This window comes from Tenrec ecaudatus, chromosome 13 (genome assembly GCF_050624435.1).
Source record: "Tenrec ecaudatus isolate mTenEca1 chromosome 13, mTenEca1.hap1, whole genome shotgun sequence".
Classification (NCBI taxonomy): Eukaryota; Metazoa; Chordata; class Mammalia; order Afrosoricida; family Tenrecidae; genus Tenrec; species Tenrec ecaudatus.
In genome coordinates, this window is record NC_134542.1 from 59,620,651 (window position 1) to 59,642,854 (window position 22,204).

Here is a 22,204-nt window from a genome sequence, read left to right on the forward strand (position 1 = left end):
CATGCTGTAGAGTGGATAACACCCCCCACCCAAAAAATTAAGTCAAACAACTTAATGAACAGGTGCCCTGCTGTGATGGCAAACAATTGGTCAGTGCAACTTCCTATTTCTCCCCAATGCAGTTTTCAATTTTCTTAGTTTCTTCCTAGTAAGTCCTGATAGCATCCTATGTGTTTCAATAAAATCTATCAAGATCATCCCTTGTAAATCCCCCAGGAGAGTAGCCATAACCTACTGAGCTGACACTTCTGCCTTTGCATGACAGAAAATGTGCACACGGCAATCTCAAAAGGCATGCTCACCCACAGTTTCTTAGGTGTGCAAGCAAGCGTGAACTGACACCCCAATACCAACAGCCTTTACTTTACTTTAAATTTAAGTCATTTAAAATCTTTGGAATTCTAAGTTCTGGATCCCGGAGCTTAGTAAATGATTCCTCCATCCCCCCAAGAGATAACCAGAGCTTGAGGGGAAGTCCAAAGACCAGCAAGCTTTTGAAGACCTCATCATAGAAGGGACCGGGGCGTTACCGTGTGCCTGCACACCAGGCAACCCCACTTACATGAGTGCCAGAAGCCTGGGCCCAAGCTTGAGTGGCGGCAAAATGTGTCCGCTCCGAATACAGTTATGTGCAAAGTTGTTTTTATCTCTTGGGAACGAAACACGGTTGTATGGATTATTCATTCCACAGGCACAAGAGAGTGAGATACTGAATGTGAGAAATGAAGCACGCATCATGGGCAACACTCTGGAGAACCAGAAGGCAGAGATGGAAGAACTGTCCTGCCTGCGGGTGGCGTGGCAGGTTAAGACCACTGAAAACACACCTGTGAAACAGCAGTGGGGAGCATTCAAAGAGCATCTCAGAAAGGTAAAACAACCCAGGACTTGATCACTGGTGGTCCAAAACCAAGATCGAAGTCTGGGTAGTACATGCTTTCCTGAGGCTTGAGACGTCTACTAACAGCAAGTTGTCACGAGAGTGGTTGTAACCCATGTGTAGGTGATGCCCGAGCAATCGGGGGGCACTCATCTTTGTTCATTGTTGGTTTCAGACGACTCACAACTTAAAACTTCTTCAGGAAGCCCTTATGCCAGTGTCTGCACTAGACCTTGGAGGCAGCCCCCGGATCATCTCAGAGCTCCGGAGAAAGTGGACTGACATGCAGCCTGAGTGCCAGGTGAAGACAAAGGTTGATGGATTACAGTGAATGAAACATAACTTTACAGTTATTCTCGTGTGACTCACCTGATTAATTTTGGCAGACTGGCAGATGACATTTTAAGAATGTATTATTTGTCTAACAATCCATTGTGAAAACATTATTTTTCTTTGTAGTTCTGCCATGTTTTGTATTTGATGATATGTAAAGTATTAAGGCCAAAAATGCTTCTGATATTTTAAATCCTATTTATAGTACATTGTTCCATATTACTATAGCTGAGTAATGAATGTAGTGATTCTGAGGACATAGGTTATGGAGGTGTTTAGATTGAGACATCTGACAACAAGGGTGACACCCTCAAGGATGGGTTCTGAACCCCCTCAGCCCCTGAAATCACTGTGTCCCCAACAGAAGCCCACCGCCTGCCATCATGCCAGGATTTTTGCCAGCCTCTCCCGTGTGTCCTCGAAGTGATGCAATAATGATTCCCGTCCTGGATCTTCACTGCTCTGCACGTTCCATACATCCCACCTCCAGTCTCAACCGAGCTTGATACACAGCCAACCATGGCTTCCAGTCACGTGATCCTTAGCTTGGAGTCTTATGCTTCCCTGCAAATTTAAGACACTGTGCTCTGTCTAGCACTACTTTATACATATTGACTTTGGAAAGACCCAGAGTCCAGACTGAAGATTCCTTTAGGGAATATCTAATTGTATAATTCCTTTAAAACAAGACTGAGGTGATAGACCAGTGTATACCCACCATCATGCCCCACTAAGTAGGATAGATCAATAGTGACATGGTAGAGAGCCACTTGCAAGATTCTTTTTGCTTGTGTGTAGGGTTTGAGTATTTGGGGCGGGCACTGTATACTGATTCATTGGCTGTGGCCAATGGTTAGGTTCAATGATCGGAACTTGGAAGGGACTGTCTCTCGTTTGTTTATGAGAAGATGGGATGGAATGACATATCCCTAGCAGCAAGCACAATGAGCATCGGTGGTGGGTTAAGTATTGGGTTGCTTACCACAACATTGGGTTCAAATCTACCAGGGGATCTGCAGGGGAAAGATGAGGTTGTCTGCTGCCCTGAAGATTTAAGATTTCAGACACCTATCTAGGGTCATTATGAGTAGGCATAGACTCAATGGCAGTGGGCTTGGTTTTTATTTGAGTGGCAGGCACAGAGCCTGGGATCTGAGAGGATTCACAGCATGCATTTGTTAACAAAGGAGAAAATGACTTAGAATTTAGATTTTTAAAAATATTTTGAGTCATCAAGTAACCTCTCCAAAACCCAGATTTATTTCTGTTGCTTTCAATTTTTTCAGCAACTGAATGATGAGGTCCAGTACATTGTAAAAGTATCAGAAGAGTTAAGTGGTAAAGGAGCCCCCATGAAAGAGAAGGCAGAGCAACTGAGGGACCTTATTCACCTCCATCAAAAGCAGAAAGAGAGAATGCAAGATTATGAAGATATCCTATACAAGATAGTCCAGTTCCACCAAGTAAAGGAAGAGGTAAGACTTATCATGGACATGTGGAAAATGCTGAGATTTAATCTACAGCATCTATAAATGTATTTACATAAGAGCAAACTTGCTTATTCTGATATTCAAAGTTTTACACAATCTGTCCCTAAACTTGTCTCTCATGAGGTCCCTATCCCCCTCTAAGCTTCAGTTCTGCGGAGGCCTTCTCTGTTCCCCCAGTGTCCTTGTGATGTAGTTCCTCTGCTCCCTGCCGTTCAGGCTCCCTGGTCCGACAGGCCCACCTCTCCCTCTCCCATCAAAACCCTGCATCTGCTCCCGTCCAGCCCGCCTCGCTTGGAGTGATTTCTCTGTCCTGGATTCCTAGAGTTGCTGCGTGTGCTCCGCAGACCTCGCAGTTTCATCACCACAATTCTTTTTGAAGAGCATCGCTTTCCTTTCCCAGCTCAAGGGGGTATCAGCTTTTCGGTGGCAGAAACCAAGTTCATGTTCTTGCTATCCTTAATACCTGACATGGTAAAATGCTCAGCAAATATTATTGTTTAAATAATAAATCTTTAGAGTTACTATCACAGAAAAGAGAGACCTTGTTCAAAGAACCTTCTGGATTTTGCCAAATCAGAGACTTCGACCTTTCTAATGGTTTATGTTCTGGAGCAGAAAAAGAATGTTTTCTTCTTTCCTAGAATTGACTTCGTTGGTCCCTCACGTTTACCCATTTGATTTCCAACATTATAGTATCTGTTTAAGGAATTCTGGTTGCTCAGTGGTTAGTGCTAGGCTGCTAGCCAGAAGGTGGAAGGTTCAGACTCACTAATTGCCCCACAGAAGAAGCATATGATAGCTAGGTTCCATAAAGATAACAGCTCCTGGGCCACCCGGTCCCCTGGAAACCCTGTGGGGCAGTTTGAGTCTGTCATGTGGGATCTTCACTCATTGGAATTGACTGACCAGCATTTGGCTTGTGGGATTTTTGTTCTGCTTTTAGCTTTAATTTGGCCATGACAGTAATCACTATGGATGGCTCAGGCAGCACTTTGACCAGCTAGTATAAGATTTTAGGATTTTTCTTTAAGGTATTTTATAAATGTGAAACCGGAGTTATTAGTATTTTTAAAACTTTTTATTGTAGCTTGGGTGAAAGTTTACAGTGCAAAGGAAACTGTGTTCCCACTCAGCAATGTATGCACATTTTCTTCTGTGGCAGTTCTTGCAAACCCTTCACAGTAGCAGCACTCTCTGCACTTCCTCTGCGTTTCCAGTTTCTGCTAATCCTTCCGTATGCCTTCGTGTCTTCTGAGTTTTAGCCCTGGATAAATGCTGCCCTTTGGTTCTCCTAGCGCCGATTGTTCTAAGGCACGTGTACCTCTCTGGTGTTATTATTCAATTTATAAGCTCAGGTCACTTGTCAACGTCTCCATTGCAGCTGGAGCATCTCATCAAATCAAGAGAACTGGAGTTTCTGGAACCGCTGAAGGAACCAGGGGGTGTCTGTGATGCCCAGGTTCTCCTCGGTCACTCCCGGGACAAGCAGGCACATATAGACCATCTCCATAAGCTGGCCCTCGCCCTGGGAGTGGGCATCATCTCGTCACTACAGCAACCTGTAAGCAACTTTGGACACTAATATTTAAGCCCAATTATAGCTGGGATTTGGGATGCAATGGAAAAGAAACCAGATTGCCTAGTATATATGAGAAATCTGTAGCGACTTCCTACCACCCATCATAAAAACAAAGAACACATTGGCACAATGACTCAAGTGCTTGATTTCTAATTGGAAAGTCGCTGGTTTGAGCCACCAGCAGCTGTCTCCGTGGGAAAGACATGGCGGTTGGCTGCCATAAAAATCACGGCTCAGGAAACCCCAAGAGGGAGTTCTACCCTGCCACGCAGGTCACTGCGAGTCAGAATCAACTGGACAGCAATGAGTATGCTTTTTTTGTTTACAATTAAAGGAAAAAATGTTTAAGGAGAAAAGTGAAAAATAAAATACTTCTTTATTCTCACAAGAGTTTATAAAGGAAGAGTTTTCCAAGGTTTATTCAAAGCTTAAAGAAATACAACTTCAAGTACCATCCTCACCCCCAGAAAAAAAGTAAGGGTTTATATGAGAGGTACCCCCCCCAAAACTGGAAAGTTTTTCAAAGCCATGTATTTAAACTTTTTTTTTTTGACAAAACAACCTTATCACCTTCAAAATACTCTCCATTTACACTTCCATTCATGAAAGCATTTATCAAGTTCATCTGGACGGCTGACATCATCTCATTGTTTACTTCACGTCTTCTGTGTCATCACATCGCTACCCTTTCATGTCCCTCTGCATTCATGGAGCAAGGTCAGGTGTGTAAGACAAGAGACATGCCAGTTTGTTTTTTTGTTGTTTTTTTTTTGCCAAAAACTGGTGCACTGAGATGGCTGTGTGAGCAAGTGCATTGTTGTGTTGGCAAAACCAGTCCCCTGTCTGCCACAAGTCAGGCCTTATTTTTTTTGTACATTGTTATGCAATCTTTCAGAACTCTAAATAAAAAGCTTGACTAACAGTCTGATCTGGTAGAACCCCAAATGCACTATACATTGATATTTTCATCCATTCTAGAAATTGATGGACATTCAGAACAAGGTTTGTCTTCAATCAACTTTTCACTTTTTTAATGCTATTTATTTACTTTAAAATAAGTCATTTTATTGGAGGCCCACACAACTCCCACCACAATCCACACACACACATCCACTGTGTCAAGCACACTCACACACTTGTTGCCCTCATCACTCTCAAAACCCTGGGCCCCACCTGAACCTTTGGTATCAGCGCCTCATTTTTCCGCCTCCCTCCCCACCAACCCCTTTCTCATGAGCCCTTGATAATTTATAAATTATCATTATTTTGTCATACAACTTTCCTCTATTTCCTAAATGCTTCCTCCACCCACACCCACCCCCCACGATCATGATCCCAATTCTACCTGGTATGTTTCACTGTTGCTATACCACACCCAGGGGATATCCAGTGGTCTACAGATGGGCTTTAGGTCTCCACTCCACACTGCCCCTCGTTCTCAATGATCACTTCACTTTTTGGAAATGAGAAAACCACTAGTACACTGAGTTTTTTCCAGAGCATTGTCCTTGTAAGCTGTGTTCAACATGTAAACAGCTTCTGTGGCATTTTCCCCGAGCAGGAAACAAAATTTCACAGCCGCATGCTGTTCTCTTAAATTGGCCTTCATAAAAAAACTGCTCTTAATAAAAAATTCATTGTGACCACAGAGAACTTTCCCAGGTGACACCACTGAGTGCACTTACTCAGAGCAAGTTGCTTGATGCTTGCCTAGCAGGAAAAGTGTGTACTAGGAAAGCTTGCCCAGCAGAGTTTTTTCCAGTTGTTTTTTTTGGGGGGGTGGTACCCGCTCGTATTTTATATCTATATTCTCTAATATGGCAGTCATTTCTTTAGCTCTTAACATATGGCTAAAGCAACTGAAGAACTAAGCTTTGGGCTTTATTTTATTTTAATTAAAAATTTAAAACCAATACTCAATATAGTTATTAGAACACTTAAGTATGTTGGGAACAACTTGAGCATGTGAATGTACTTTTAAGCTGTACATTTTATAAAAATCTAAACACACATCAAATATTTTTGATGGACAGATAGCAACAGAACTGAGATGTGCTGTAAAATTGAACTACACACCAGATCTCAAAGACTTAGTTAAATGGAAATAATAATAATTTTTCTATTGTTTACAGGTCAAAATGATAATACTTAGATATATTAGGTTAAACAAAATGTAGCATGAAGATTAATTTGAATTATTTTAAAGCATTTTAAATATAACTACAAGAAAACTTTAAATTACTTAGGTGGCTTACATTTTTCTATTGGATAATTTTGCTTTAGGATATCAGATCTGGAAATACTTTGGCAATTTCTAGTCCAGGACTCTCATTGTTGAAGATTTTCAAGTTGAAGACTCTGAGACTCGAAGAAACTGACTGCCTTCTCCCTTGTGATCAGTAGACAGACTGTAAGAGACCCAGAAAGGCAGAGCCCAAGGGCCCTGCCTCACCAGTGTGCCCTGGGCCCTGGCCACTGAGTCTGCTCTACACTCTCGGGATGACTTTGGAAGAGGAGGCTGAAAGACAAAATTATATTTACAAATACAATTTTCATAAATAATATATACTAGACTGATTTTTTAAAAAGTCTTCCCCAAATTCCTAATTTGAGGAGGAAAAAATAAATTAAATTTCTCTAATATCTGTTAGAAAACTTAAAAAAATATAACAGCAATTTTTAATTTTAAAGTTCACTAAACAAAAACAGAAAACCACTGCCAGGAAGTAAATTCTAACTCACCACGACCCTCTAAGAGAGGGTAGAACTGCCCCTGTGGGTTTCCAAGGTTCATCTCAAGGGACGCTGAAGTCTGTGGCTCTCAGTCCCTGGGTGGTACAAACGGTAATGCACTTGGCTGCTAACTGCAAGGTTGGCGATTTCCGTTTACCTGGAGGGTCTTCAGAAGAAAGGCCCGGTGGCCTACTTCTAACATCTCTATGGAACACAGCTTTATTCTGATGCACCTGCGGTCTCCATGGGTCAGAATCAATCACACGGAACGCAGCAACCTATTTTGTTAACTGAAAGGCACAGAGATATGAAAATATATGTTCCTGTTAATGCAACCTTTTTTTTTTAACCAAACAAAGGCTTCCTTTTTAAGAGTTTGACTCTACTGGTGAATTTATTTTAAGCGAATGCTAGATGTCCCACTTTGCCCAAACATGTGAATTGGCCTCCTCTCCACGTCTGGCCTTGGCCCCAGCTGCCCCTCCGATTTCAGCAGAGATGGGAGCACTTGCATAATGAACCTGAGGTGAAACGTACGTTGACAGGAAAATTATAGTGCAGGAGATGAATATTTCCAATGCATATTTTATGCCTTTTGAAATAAAAATTATACCTCATAATGGATGGTGTCTCGGGGGAGTTGAGTGATGAGAAAATCGTCAAAACTTGAGATTCCAGACTAGAAATGTGCTGGTTTGCCTTTCCCAGAATGTTGGTGTCTGGCTTCTTTCTGAAACAATAATATTCAGATATGTTTAAGGTAAAACCAGTCAGGAGCCTACTTCTTTTTAAAAACGTGTCATTTTTGCATTTCATCACGCAGGTCCCTAACTAGCTTATTCATCTTGATATGCTTCCTTCCCTCCCCTGCCACTTCTAGAACTGCCCCAGTGTCTCTGCAAAGAACCTCCAGCAGCAGCTGGACGCCCTGGAGGAGGCCTGTGTGGACTGCCGTGCCAAAGTGGAGGAGCATGAGCGAGCCCTGTCCTGCAGCTTACAGTACTGCCTCGCCCGGGATGAGCTGAACGAGGTTCTGACACGCAGCCACAAGTCGCTCGGCACCTGAAGCCGGTGCCTCGGGGACACCCATCCACACACAGACACACACCATGAGTCGCTTCTTTATCCCCCTACTAGTCAATAGGTTGTCAATGCCGAGAAAAATCTAGAATGTAGTAACACAGGGTTTCTTTGTTGTTGCTGGTTTTAGGGGGGGGGGGCGGGTATTTTTCTCACTCAGATCCATAAAGCAGTTGCTTGCTACTGATTTTTCAGAACCAAGAGAACGGGATGGTAGTGTCCCACTTTGGCCCTCTCCAACCTGTTGGGATTCTATTTAAGGACTATTGACTATTCTATTTAAGGACTATTGACTCATGCTGAATGGGTGCTAAGGGCCAGAAGAGCAGGGTTTTTTTTCCTTCAGAGGCTTACAGGGTATTAGCACCCACGTCACGTGACTGGTTTCATAGTTACCCAAACTGAGTAGCTGTTGTGGCAAAACAATGGTTGGGAGAAAGTGGTCCTCTACATCCACGGCCCTCCATACCTCCATACCCATGATCCTGCGTCCCCCTCTCAACTCGAGACGGACCCCTCTCCCTCCTGCCCCTGACACTTGCTAAACCACAAACCCTACCTCTCTCAGCTGAGATCTCTATCCAAAGACTTATTATTACTTGCTTTGTGTAAAACACAGATTAGGATGGCCAAGGTCCTGCTTCTAGACTGGGAATAGAGCATGAGCGTATCTGTAAATCCAGATCCCTCTCCATCCGTTTCTGTCTGCATCCGTTAGTCCATGAGCAAACAGGGGTATGAGACGAGGTTCCTCCTGGAACGTCCTGTATGCTCAAGTGACACAGTTGGGTACAACAAATACCAACCATTACAACATGGACTGGCTTCAGAGTAGGAGTAACAACACTTTAATGGTGGACTAGCTCGGAGGCCTCCCTCGGTACCCTTTCCTGAAGGACCATGTAGTGATTGTGAGAATGGAAGGTGGCTGGAAGGAAAGTTAGGAGAGAGGTCGCTGTCGCAGGAGAGAAACAAGAAGCAACATCTAAAAACGTTGATCTTACCCCCGCGCTATGGGGCAGCAGGTTCTACTCCCGGCCTGCGTTCCAGGGAGAGTCAGCTTCAGGAGCGAGGAGCATGAACTCATTTGTGGTGCTATTTGTACTGCAGTCTGTCCTGTACGTGCTAGCCAGGTCTCTTCTTTGCTGACGGTTCCACCCTGTGTCGGTGCAGTAGGCACCCAACCGTTGTAAGCCTGTGAAGGTCTTTTGAACAAAACCATCAGACAGCATTGTTCTTCCCAAGGCTAGGAAATTTGGATACATCAGCCATAGGAATATGTTTTACAGGATCTGTCTCCAAAGGTCTCTCTTTTAGTCCCACTGTCTCACCAGAAATCTCCCTCCCTTCAGCGATGGTTCAGATCTGCATGTAGTGAGAGCACAATGGAACCTGCTGAGTTATTCCCAGCCCCCGGTGGCTCAGTTTCCATTTCCCTGGTGAGCTTATGGCATTTATAGAGCCAAATCTCTCTGTTCAGGCCTGGCCGGCAGAGGTTCTATTTACAGGGATCACCTCGTGATGAGCCTGTGCTGAAAGCCAGCTGGCTGGACTGACAGATGTCCCTTGCAGTCATAGTATGGACACCCTGGGATTGTCTGTACCACACCAGGGCTGAGCAACTGGATACATGCGGGCTTCGTTCAGGGATTGGTATCACTTTCTGGCGCTCTTTTACATGGAGAGAGGGGTTCTTCCCACTTGCCTGTACTTCGAACTGAACCAATCTTTGACGCAGGTGCAGGTTCACATTTAAAAGCTCAGAAAATCTTTGGTACTAACCCCCGCCACCACCACCACCTCCCTTTCTGATGGTGCTACTGTAGGTATCTCAGATCACAGTATGACATTCACATCCTGGAGCGTCCAACAAGACAAGCCTCGTGGGGAGTGAATTAATGAACATATAGTTAGGTGAATTTCTTTTCTGTGGCTTTATTCTTTGTTCTTTTGCTTTTTTTCCAACAGTTTTATTTGCACATCATTCACATACATTACAATTCAGTAGGTCATTCATGTCGAGTCAGGTTGAAATTGAACACATTATTTAGCCTCCCTTGGGATTCCTGTTAAATTTGTTCTCGTTTCTATCATGTACTGCTTTCTTTTAAATTAAGGGTTTTCTCTGTTTTATTCTGTGATTGTTGGAGTTTCATTACTTTGTGCATGTTTGTTTTTAGGAAATTCAGGAGAAGTAAAGCTATCGAGACAGCCACCAGGTTGTTTCTTGGGTTTACGGCAGGCAAGATCGGGGGAAATGAAGAACTCATGATAATGAATACACGAAAGAAAAAATGCTATAAAATTTATTACGGGGATGATTGCACAACTCTTTTAGTGTGTTTAAACCGTTGCATGGTATGATATGTGAGAGTCAGTAAAACCACAAACATTTTAAGAAAAGGCAAGCCTAACTGGAAAACGATCAAAAGGCGTATTTCCAGCATGTATTAGTAGTATCTAAATAGGCACGTTCTCCTTTCTTTAGCTACTGGCACTGAAGGCATTGCTGGAATTAAAAGCTATATATAAAACACTTTTTTTTACTATATAAAAAATTAGGCAGGGCACTTTTATCACGGAACTAGACCAAGCATGGTGTTTCTGAGACGCTGTTTTCGAGAGTAGGAAACCCCGTCTTGCTCCCTCCGAACTGGCTGGCGGTTTCAAACGGTTAACGTTGCTAAGGGTGTGTTAGCGCTATGCCACCAGGGCACCGATATTTGTAGTGCAGTCAAATCTACATGTGGAAAAAACTGCCCGTACCACCTAGGTATGAGCTTGGGTATGGTCCCACTCTCCTCCACGGTTCGATTCCGCCGAGTGTCTGTCCAGGCATCCACAGTGAACTTCCTCAGCTTTCAAACGGCTTGGCTTCTGGCCTTCGTGTAAATTGACCTGGCCAGCTACAGACTTAAAGGGGGGCATTCTTGTGTCTAATCTGCCGCAACCTGCTTAGTCAAAGCTAAGAATAGCAAACAGCCGCACTTCTCCATGTCTCTTTCCCTGTGCTTCATCCCAAAAGAAACCTTGCTGGTTCCGGGTCTCCAGAGAGAGCTTCCTGGGGAATTTGGTGATGATACACATCCTAATAGTTTCAAAAGAACCACAATTTCAAATCTTTAATAATTTGTTCCCTATTCATAATCCTATTAAGTTAGCCTGCTTATTCCCTAGCAAATATGGAAGAATAGGGCAAGTGGAAAGATACGAAAGTCACATTATTTATTGGGGGAATGAAATTCCTGGTTTCTCTCAAGGTTTTATTAACAGGAATTACAACAACATTTAAATATTTCTAATAGAGCAATTTTCCATATCACACGTTTAGGTGTTTTCTTCTGACTATGGGTTCAGGATGAGCAGGTGGCTTAGCCATCTCCACCATTCCCCATTGTTGACAAGCTAACCGAAGTTAGAAACAGCTGCATGAACAATGACACCACAGTCAAGCAACCACGGTGCTCAGTTATTTTTAAAATATGACCACAGTTTCTGCGGGGGTTATAGAGAAAGTGAAATTGCCCAACTGCAATGTGCAGGTAACATAAGTCAGTAGGGTCAGATTTTCAGGGGCTAGATTTTCAGGGGTCAAGCACAGACTGCCTTCCAGTTGCATCTGCAGTAGTCCTGAATCTGAACTGGGAAATGTACTGGAGTTTAGATTTCAGATGGATTTCCAGTGGAACCAGAGTAAAGTCCAAGCAACTGAAGCCTCATGGACGATGCTCACATTTCACAAAGTAGCTGATCCCATTTCACATACCCAGAGTGCCATGAACTTTCTGTGGCCTTTAAACCATCTGCAGAGGAAAGATTACATTCCACGGCCAACAGAAATAAAAGTGCACTCATCATCATTTATCAGTCTTACATATCTTAATCCGAAGTAGATTTGAAATTTCAATGTTTAGAATTAGTGTTCAGGATCACCATATATTTTTTACCCTTACTATATAGTTCTCCAATTGTCATCGCACTATGGTTAAGTGAAACTTATCTTTCCCATGCATGTATGCAGATGTAACAGCTATTACATATATGCAGATGTAGCAGCTATCACATGACGATAAAGCTTCTTTTACTTTCTCTGGAAGTTACAAAATATGTCATATTCCACTAGGAAAACAGATTTTATTAAAAATTGCATTTTTTACTATATGAATGTTAACAACAGGACATAGTTACAAGCTAATATTTTGTTTCCTCACTATGGTAATTCTTACACTTACATGTGTAGATTTGGACTCTGTAGGGGAAAAGTTCCTGCCAAAATTTTATATGAATAAGTAACTGAATAACTTTGCATCTCAACCCCATGCAACTGACCTTATTTGTTCTGCTAAAATAAATACATGCACTTCTATGTAATAAATATCATTAAAATTTTATTTCTATTGCTATATCAGAAGTAAACACCTGGACCATGATCTCCATATTTTACTGAGCTCCAGCTGAAAACAATAGTTTTCAAACTTTGATGTTGTAGCTTTTTCCTAATGTTTTCTGTGGTCTCGTGCTTGGTTTAGTTTATAGTTTAAAACTAATGTTCCACGACTTAATTTTCCATATGAAATCAACAGCACTGATTGTGTCTAGATGTGTCAGGTGCAATGACTGCATCAGCATAGTGATCTCTGTGGATGCACATCTGCTAGGGCTTGACAGGTGCCTGTCTTCCAGACATGCTGAGAGATGGCACAGGGGCTGTTTGCACCATACGCAGAACTCCAAATAAGCACTTTAAGAGAGCATTTTCTAGGGAAGATATTTTTTCCAACATTAGAAACCTAAACTCCAGCCCGTGCACAGTCTTCATTCCTTTCCAAGCAATTTGTTTGCTGTAATTTTAAAGAGTTTTTATGTGTTTTTCTGATTTCCTATCATAGCTCAAATTTATCAACCTTGATATTGTTGACTCTTAGAATAAACACCTCCATAGAATCTGAGAAGGTTAAGGTTTTCTCTGTAATTTTCTTGGCTGATCATTTAAAAAGTGATTCACTTAACCTTCTTGAAGACAGAGTAGGGCGCATAAGGGGTGTGTTTAGTGGAATAAGACTGCTTCAACTCTTGGAGCACAGGTAAAGTTGAACTGTCTATCTGACTTATAAGACTTTCAGTCGACAATGGATTCTTAAACTTGGTTTACATACAAGTTAGAATCATCATTAGTGCAAGCAACTGTCGCTTCATTTTTACTATTACGAAGGACCTTCTAGACAATGTTCATTAAATATATTTTACCTGTTAAATCTCACATTGGATCCTTTAATATATGATACTGCATAATAGCTGGTTAATATACAGAAATGGCTAATATCTTGGAAGGTTACATACAATACTTGACTAGTGTCTGTCCCCTGAGGAGCCCCTTGAAGCCGTCATGAATTTGTCCCTGATGCCCGGATGAGAGCACAGGGACCTGATGGCTGGAGAACAAATGTCTCTCACGCTCTCGCACCCTGAGCACAGAACATACAGGGGATGACGCCAAATACATCTCCCAGATATAGCACATCTATAACTCTAGCTATAAGTAACACATAAAAGTATTAACATTATTTCTATTTGGGGGGATATGTTTAGATTCACATTATATGTCCACGTAGCAGATTTGTTTTCTGTGGAAATTCACTCACAGCACATTTGGAAGATTATGCATACTCTGATTTATTGCAAGGTGGATATCAGTGTTCTCATTTTCAGGAAAACACTTCTTTCTTTTTATTGCCCTGCAGCTCAAAGAGTCCTTCAAAGATGTCAAAAAGAAATTCAACAATGTGAAGTTTAATTACACCAAGAAAAGTGAGAAAGCACGGCATCTGAAGGCTCTCAAATATCAAATTCAACAAGTTGATATGTATGCAGACAAAGTGCAGGTAATGAGAAAATGATGTGGGTGTGCATGTTTTGTGTCACCCCAGTTGCATTTTTTGTCTTAATTCTAGATACCTAACTGGAGGAAAGTTTTCTTTTCTTAAACAGCGTGGGCACTAAAAGAGTAGCTTTAGATTTTTATAATAAATGAAATCTTCATGTAAAACATACAATTGGTCCCTTGAGGCCATTCTATAATGGTTTCTAGATTCTTCCAAACTAGTCCAATCTGCTTTATTTTCATTCTTTCCCCTAAAACACACACACACACACACACACACACACTCTTCCATGGCACCCTCCTTCCTTCCCCGCCACTACACACACACACACACACACACACACACACACACAGTTTGTATGCTCTAATTCTTCTTCTGACATGCTACCCATGTAAGAATTTAAGAGCTTCCTGCACTGCCCTGCCCTGCCTTATTTCTAACTTCAAACGATTAGATTATTTGAGTCCATTATCCAGAAGATAATGAGCTTATGAGACATGTATTAGATTTTTATCATCATTTTCATGTTATCATATTATAGCTGGTCCATAGTAAATTTTCTTTATGTTTGATGTCAATAAAATATCCCAAAGAAAATCCATTTGTAATGATTTTAATCTCAACAAAGTAGGATGGAGAAAGCTGCACAAGGTCTTCTAACCTTTTCTCTTGATGCTTAGTCACTCTAGTGTAATAAATAAAAATGGAATGTTATTAAAAATGGTTTGTTGCACAGGCTCTGAAAAGGAAAATGGAAAAAATTGAGAACAGAATTTCTGATCCTTTATTAATCTATCCAAATAATAAAGTTAATGAGCTTTTGGAGGCCACAAAGGATTTGGGAAGACAAATGGATGAGTTTGACAGAGTTGTGACAGATTATAAGAAGAATCTAGACCTGACGGAGCATCTCCAGGAGATGATGGAGGAGGTATGAACCCATCGCTGATCTTTTCATGACAAAATCGAGACCTTAATGATGACCGGGAAGTTGACTTTCATTGTGCGGTCAAATGGCACTTGCAGCAGAGCAGAGTTCAACAATAGTGTGCTCTATGCGGTTCTGGGAGCCCTGGTGGCCTAGTGGTTATATGTTGGGCTGCTAAAGGCAAGGACAGCAGTTCAAACCCAGAGTTCTCCCACTGTTCCACGGGAGCAAGATGGAGCTTGCTGCTCCAGTAAAGAGTTATAGTCTAGGAGACTCATAGGAGCCCTTCTTAGCCTGACCTCCAGAGTCCTATCAGTTGGTGTCAGCCAGATGGCAGTGAGTTCTTGAGTTTGGCTGTGGCTCTGATCCAGCACCGTAGACTGAGTCTGTGAGCGCTCATTATAATAAGCCATATGGCACCCTTATCAACTAACTCTGAGGAATTGTGGGATTATTTTTATTCATTTTTTACCATTTTTTCTTTTCTGAATGTAATAACTACACCATCTTTTTGAAATTCATAGACTAATGTACAAGTATTGATATAAATCAGGGTTCTCTCTCAAAACCTTTATTTCTTGTTGTGATATGTAAGATTCACCTCAAAACTGAGATACTTGATGAAGATATCATTATTCCTGTTTTACATGTTAAGAAGTTGACTTCTAGAGTTACTCATTTACTGACCCATTCATTATACAAGTATGATATTAAAAGCATAGTAGAATTTTGACACACTGATTAAATAAGTCTTTTCTATGTCTGAAATATACTGAATAATTTTCATAGTTAGCAAGTTTGGACTTAATAATTCTTCACAACCCAAAAGGGATGTAATGATGTCATAAGGTTGTGTGAGTAGAGACTGTAAGATCTCATATAGCCCGCTTACATCTTATTTTAGCCATTTGGATTTCATCCCTCACACAATGAATTTGGAAAATATAACCCCAACCTACTATTTGTCAGGATTTCTATATTTCTTATAACCCCAGAACAATTTGATTAAAATATTAACTATTTTATGTTGTTTCACTTAAAATAGCTACTGATATTTTATATGGAATGACAGTTTGACAATAAATTGAAAGTGAAAATAACTTTCAAAATATAATAGATTTTAAATACATGTAGATTTCTAAAATAGAAAGACTCTTAAAAGCACTCATATGCAAGGAAAAGAAAGTTATTACTATCCATTCACTCAACATTCAGACACTACCATTCATATTTTCATGAATTTTTTCTAGCAATTCAAAGAATAATTACTGATAAAATGAGATAATACTATGCACATTGTTTTATATTTCAATGCAATGAAATATTCTCCCTTTTGATGTTGTATCATAATTTATTTTAAAATTCTCTATTAATGTGCTTACTGAAAAGTTATTTTGCTACTGTAAGGCAATACTACGTTAGCTAATATTATCATTAAATTTATGTATCTTGCCCCTCTGTTCATGGTTATTTCTATAAGATCATTTCCTAAAGTAGAATTTGTATTTAAATTTTTTTAATTGTCTAGTTGTTCTTTGGAATGCTTTTGCTAATTTACTCTTAGTGGAAACATATGAAAATTTTCATTTCTTTATATTTACATTAACACAATATGTGTAACTATCACAAAATTAATATTCACTATTCTATTCAACATGCTACCTATTTAACATCTGCATAATAGCATACTTATTTTACAAAATTTGAAAAGATTCATAAAAGAAACAATGATACATGGGATACAAAACTCGTTACTGGTTTTTCTCTTAAGCCCTGGTGGTATGGTGGGTTACATGCTGGACTGCTGGCTGCAAGGCCAGCAGTTCAAGACTGCCAGCTGCTCTACAGGATGGGGCTTCATTTCCATAAAGAGTTAGAGTCTGGGGAACCAACAGGAGAAGTTCTCCCCTGTCTTACAGGGTGGTTGTGGATCAAATTAACTCTGTGGCAGTGAGTGAGTGTCAGTGAAGTAGTGTACATAAATATATAACATTTGATAGTACAGTGATACCTAAAGTTCTTGAGTGTTCTTTGTACACTAATTGCGGTCCCTGTGATACAAAGTATCCAGCCTTACCAAATGCAGTTGAGTTTTCAGATCAACACAACCTTAACGAGGATCAATCTGATCATCCTTCCATGTCTGAAGTATAGATTTATTTCAGTTCAACTCCCTGCAGAAAGTTCACTTTTCCACATCAGATCTACTGAATCAGAATCTACATTTCAATAAGTCCCCCAGTGGCTCTCGTGGTTTGCTATAGGTTAGTGGCACTTTTAAAAAGCCAGCTCCCAATAGAGTTGTGTGTCTTTTTCTCACCGGCCAAAAATGCTCTTGGCTTAATCCTTCCATTTCATCTCACGCCTTCCAGAACAGATATTTATTTTTAGTGAGAAACTGCCTCAATCTCCACAATACTTTGAAAATTTGACCATCTTCAATTTTGAATGTTCTCCATAGATGATCATTCCTCCATATAAATCTCATTCTTTTAAAAATCATTTTATTGGAGGCCCATAAAATTCTTCTCACAATGCACACATCCATCTATTGTGCCGAGCACACCTGCACATTTGTAATCTCATTCTTAGCATAGCATTTATGAGCGTATTTGTTACATGAGCATCAGATAACTGTCTCTAGCTATTATTAATATCAGTTAATTTTTTGGAATTTTTATATTTTGGGTCTTTTTTCTTCTCTTTTTAAGCTGATAATGGTAATATTCCCTGTGCTAGTAGTTAACTTTTCTCTTGGCAATTTTACTTCAAGAAAATTTAAGAAGGCTGAAGAATCAAATATTTCCATATGTTCTTATCTGCTTTTAGTGTTCAAGGGCAAAATTATTTAATTTTATATTTTCTTTACTATAACTTAGAAAGCTTACCATGTGGAAATTAAGATGTGAATACTTCAGAGCATACCATCAAGAGCTTCAGTAGGATGATGATTTCTTCCTCTATGCTTTGTTCCGTCTTGACTCAGTATTACTTTTGGTATGAAGATGCAAGCGCTACAGTGGTGAGAGTTGGAAAATATTCCACAGAGTGCAAGACGAGAGACGCTGTGGCCATCCTCCACCAGCAATTCAATAAGTTCATCATGCCTTCAGTGCCTCAGCAAGAAGAAAGGATCCAGGAGATCACTGACCTTGCTCAGCGCTTATATGGTGAGAGCCCTTTTAAGAAACCCAGTGCTTTGCTACCTAACGGATCCAGCAGAAAGGGAGCGTGCTGCCAGCCCTCAGGGCTCTAGTATTCTGACTACTCGAGAAAAAGGCTTGGGACAAGAGTCCTCACTCAGCAAAAGTTAACAGCGGGGAATAAAGTGAACAACCTCTGATAGCACCAGAGGAAACCTGCTGATGTTTAAAACTCCTCCATGCTTCCTTTTATCCCCATTCCTGCTGGTTATCTATAAGGCAATTAGGAAAACGGACAACCCTTTTCTGATACTTTAGGCATAAAGCGAAGAGTGGAGTCTACAGCTCTCTTGTTTTTGCAAAGGCCAGGGTTCATAGATCAAAGGGGATGGTTTAAAGGGAGGTAGGAGTCCCCCTGGCCTTCCTCTCCCTGTGGAAGAAATGTGAGAACTCGGTCCCTATTGTCACACATTCTGCCTTCCTCAAGATAATATAGTTGTCACCCGAGAGATCTTTCTTCTTAAAGAAGTTACCCATCTAAGCCCTCCTAGGGGTTGGCAGTCCTTGAGGGCTCAGAAGAGCAAGTTTGGTGAATTCCCTGCTATCGTTCCTATGAGGCCAAGGGACATGGTAGCAGCAAGCCAGTCTAGACCAGGGAGAAGATAGTAACAGGTGGTAGAAATGCTTCATTTGGCTGCCCACAGCTGCTGTCAGCAAGATATTTTCTCCTGTAACATGAATCACTGTTCACAGATAGTCATAAAAATTTCATAGCACAATATATACTGTGCTGTCCAACATTGAATTATTGAGAATGAACTATTCATGATTTTTCAAAGGAAAAAGAAACATGAAAATGATAAAATATAGACCTAAAAGTGATGAAAACTAGTGTTACATCTCCTTTTTACTTCAGTTACTGTATGAATGCACCAAAAACGTTGGAAGCATTCTTTTCCGATAGTATTGTCTATTTCCATCTATTATTATGTTTCCAAGCTGCAGTATAATTGCCTGTTCCCCCACTGCTGGCCATAAGTTCCTTGAGGGCAAGCACAGTGATTTCTTTCAATCTATCTCAACACCTATTCACACTCTTCATAAAAGCTACATCCTCTTCCACCATGCACCATGTCCTTTTTCATTGGTATTCCCAGTCCTGTCACCAAACTATATATAGTAATATGCCTGTTGTCCCCAGAATGTAAGTTCCATAAGTGAGATGTTTGCCTGTTAATTTACTGCTCATGACCCATGCTGAATTCTTAACAAATATTTGCTGAATGAATGGATCATTGAATGAAGAAGAATGAATAAATGGTTGAACTGATTCATCTGTTGTAGAATATAAGGAAACTACGCATTTTTATTTATTTGCATCAAATAAGGTTACTTTAGGGATATTGTAGCAATTCATACAGACAAGACAAGTTTTATTGAACCCCGAGTTTTAATTCAAATATATTTACCTTAAAAAATCAGTTCTTCAATTAATTCTTATGACATGGCCCTGCTTGAAGCTCGCCCTCATGCAAAGACCACTACAGATATGGGTGCTATTCCAAAACATGGCAACAAAACTAGATAGTGCCTGGCTGTCAGAAAGAATAGTATCTATGGTCTTAAAGGCTTATCTTCCAATACGCAGCCGCCTAATAAGTCCACATGAAAAAAGCATACCAGCTTGTGTGATCAAACGATTATAAATAATAAAATCCAAATATGAAGGAGGGAATGGTGTCAGAGCCTTAAATACTGAACACCTAGTTTTCAGAAGGCCCTGGATGATAGGGAAGGCCTACATCCCATTGGCAGGTTCTGCACATGGATCAAGCTTCCGGGGAAGACCTTCTGACTACAGTCAAGCGATGGGAATCGCCTTGTTATCAGACAGCGGGCATTGTAAAGTCAATTGTGGCAGATATAGTTAGGTTCAATTGGCACACCTTATCATTTGATCTCCCTTTTGATTAATTTTAAAGTTGTTTCCATTAAAAAAAAGTGGACAGGAAATACCCGTGGATTCAGCTCCCAGTGAATTCCTTCTGTCCATGGACCAGGGATGTGAATAGTCTTGCTATCTTGCAGAGTGCATTGAAAAGTAGATTGTTGCAGTCAGGTTAAATGATAAGACCTTATCATTTGATCTACCTTTTGACCCATTTTAGACTTTTGTTCTAGTTTTTAATATTTTCTGCTTTTTGGAGATTCGTCTCTGGTTCACTTTGTCAGTGTTTGTTTTCGTGTGTTTTCCTGTTTATGGAATCCAGGATAGGTAAATATATAGGCAATAACGGGGTGAATGGTTCCTTGAGAGCATGGCAGACGGGGCATGAAGAGTTATAACAATGAGTATAGGAAAAAAGAAATTGTTCTAAAGTTGATTATGGTGATAATTTTACAGCGTTTAAAAATATGATTCAACTATTAAGTTGTATGATGTGTGAATGATACATGAATAAAGCTGTTTTTAAAAATTCAGTTCTTACTATTACTCAGAGCTATGGTTGACACAAAGCAAGTAAGACCCAGCCCTTGCACTTGCGTGTTAATGGAAGTGTGACAGGTATAAAAGGTGCAATACAGTCACGTCTAAATTGTGACGTGGAATCAGGCAGTCTGGGTTCAAATTTCTACTCCCCACTTTACAAAATCGGATTCAAATCTCTATCTCTTTTGAGTCTCAAATTTCTCATTTGTAAAATGTAGATAATAATGGAACCTATGTGAGGCTTATACGACATCAGGCATATAAAGTATTTAGCAAGAGGAAAATTCAAAAGGCATTACTCCCTACCTGGTAGTGTTTTCTGTCATTACATCAATGGGGTAAAATGAAACCTGATTGAGCAAGATTAAGAACATTTCGCAGAGGTGTTGTGCTGTAGGAGGTGGGCCTAGAATTAGAAAGCTGTTGAAGGCAGTAAGAAGGGAGTCCCCAGTGTAGGAAAGGATACTCGGTGACTCCAGAGACTTTGAGGGAAGAGTTTCTAGTTAGTTTGGCCAGAGACAAAACACGTGAGGAACGTAGTAGTACTTAAATAGGAAGTGCCATGAATACCATCCTGAGAAATATCTATTTTCCTAACCAGTGGAGAATCATGGAAGGTTCTGAACACAAGAAAACTGGATTAGAATTGAGATTTAAGAATATTAACGTGGCAATATATTTAGGATCAATAATAGGGACATAGCACAGCAAATTTAAATACTTTCTTAGAGGACCTGACTTTTCCTCAAAAGTCCTTACTTATTTATATATCCTGCAAGTGTTTATTAAACAGTTGCCATCTACCAGCCCTTATACCAGATGTCGGGGATATGAGGAAATGCCTGAAATTCTAAGATTTCTGTTAACAATTTGACCTTTATTAAAAAGTTTCACCCCTTCTTCTCTAGGTTTGGAAGAAGGGAAGAAGTATGCTGAGAAAATAGTGGCAAAACACACAGAGGTTCTTGAATCTGTGACTGAATTATGTGGCTCTCTCACAGAGCTTGAAGAAAAACTGGAGGTAATTAATTTTGTTCTAGAATATGTATTTTTGAGGAATTAAAATTATGAATGTGTTTGCCACCATGTGTTCTAGTGCAAAGATGTTCTAAAAGAAATTCTCAAGGGACATAATGTGTGCATTCCCAGCTTTCTAATATAGTTATCTGGGTGTTTCTGATCATTAATTCTGTTTTTTTTTCCTATCACTACAAAGAAAACGATTGCTGGGAATGAAGACTAAGCACAATGAAGGTGTCTCACTTACATCTTCATGGATCACATCCTAAAGGATAAACGTGCCAATAAAACCAACCTCTAATCTAGATTAAATAGCCTCATGTTTTTGTTTGTAAATGATAGATGTAGTTTTGTTTTCCCTCAAAAGTGTGACCCCACAGAAAATAAAATAACCGTAACTTATCATATGGAAATATTAATCTAACCATTAGTTTAATGTTGAATTAATAAGTGAATGAATGCAAAATTAATATAATGAATGAAAATTTGATTGAATGACAACTGATGGTAAGAACAGAGGGAAACATGCATATGCCTAGCAGTCAGTTAAAAGAAAGAAATATAGTATTGTTTTGACTATTGCTTATCAAAAATCATGGTTGTATTAATATTGTGCTTAAAACTGTAAAAAACCTTTTATTGTAG

At 40.1% G+C, this 22,204-nt stretch overlaps 1 protein-coding gene across 4 annotated transcripts in view; it reads left to right on the top strand.

Annotated features, from left to right (window-relative positions):
- CCDC141 (coiled-coil domain containing 141) overlaps positions 1-22,204 on the top strand; it is a 229,118-nt gene that overhangs the window by 189,007 nt on the left and 17,907 nt on the right. For all 4 annotated transcript variants that reach the window (XM_075529468.1, XM_075529470.1, XM_075529471.1 and 1 more), the window contains 9 exons: positions 692-871; positions 1,056-1,181; positions 2,500-2,688; positions 4,085-4,264; positions 7,896-8,045; positions 13,837-13,977; positions 14,714-14,908; positions 17,892-18,075; positions 21,448-21,560. In XM_075529468.1, the coding sequence (XP_075385583.1) occupies positions 692-871; positions 1,056-1,181; positions 2,500-2,688; positions 4,085-4,264; positions 7,896-8,045; positions 13,837-13,977; positions 14,714-14,908; positions 17,892-18,075; positions 21,448-21,560 (1,458 nt within the window). The remainder of the gene's footprint in view (positions 1-691; positions 872-1,055; positions 1,182-2,499; positions 2,689-4,084; positions 4,265-7,895; positions 8,046-13,836; positions 13,978-14,713; positions 14,909-17,891; positions 18,076-21,447; positions 21,561-22,204) is intronic.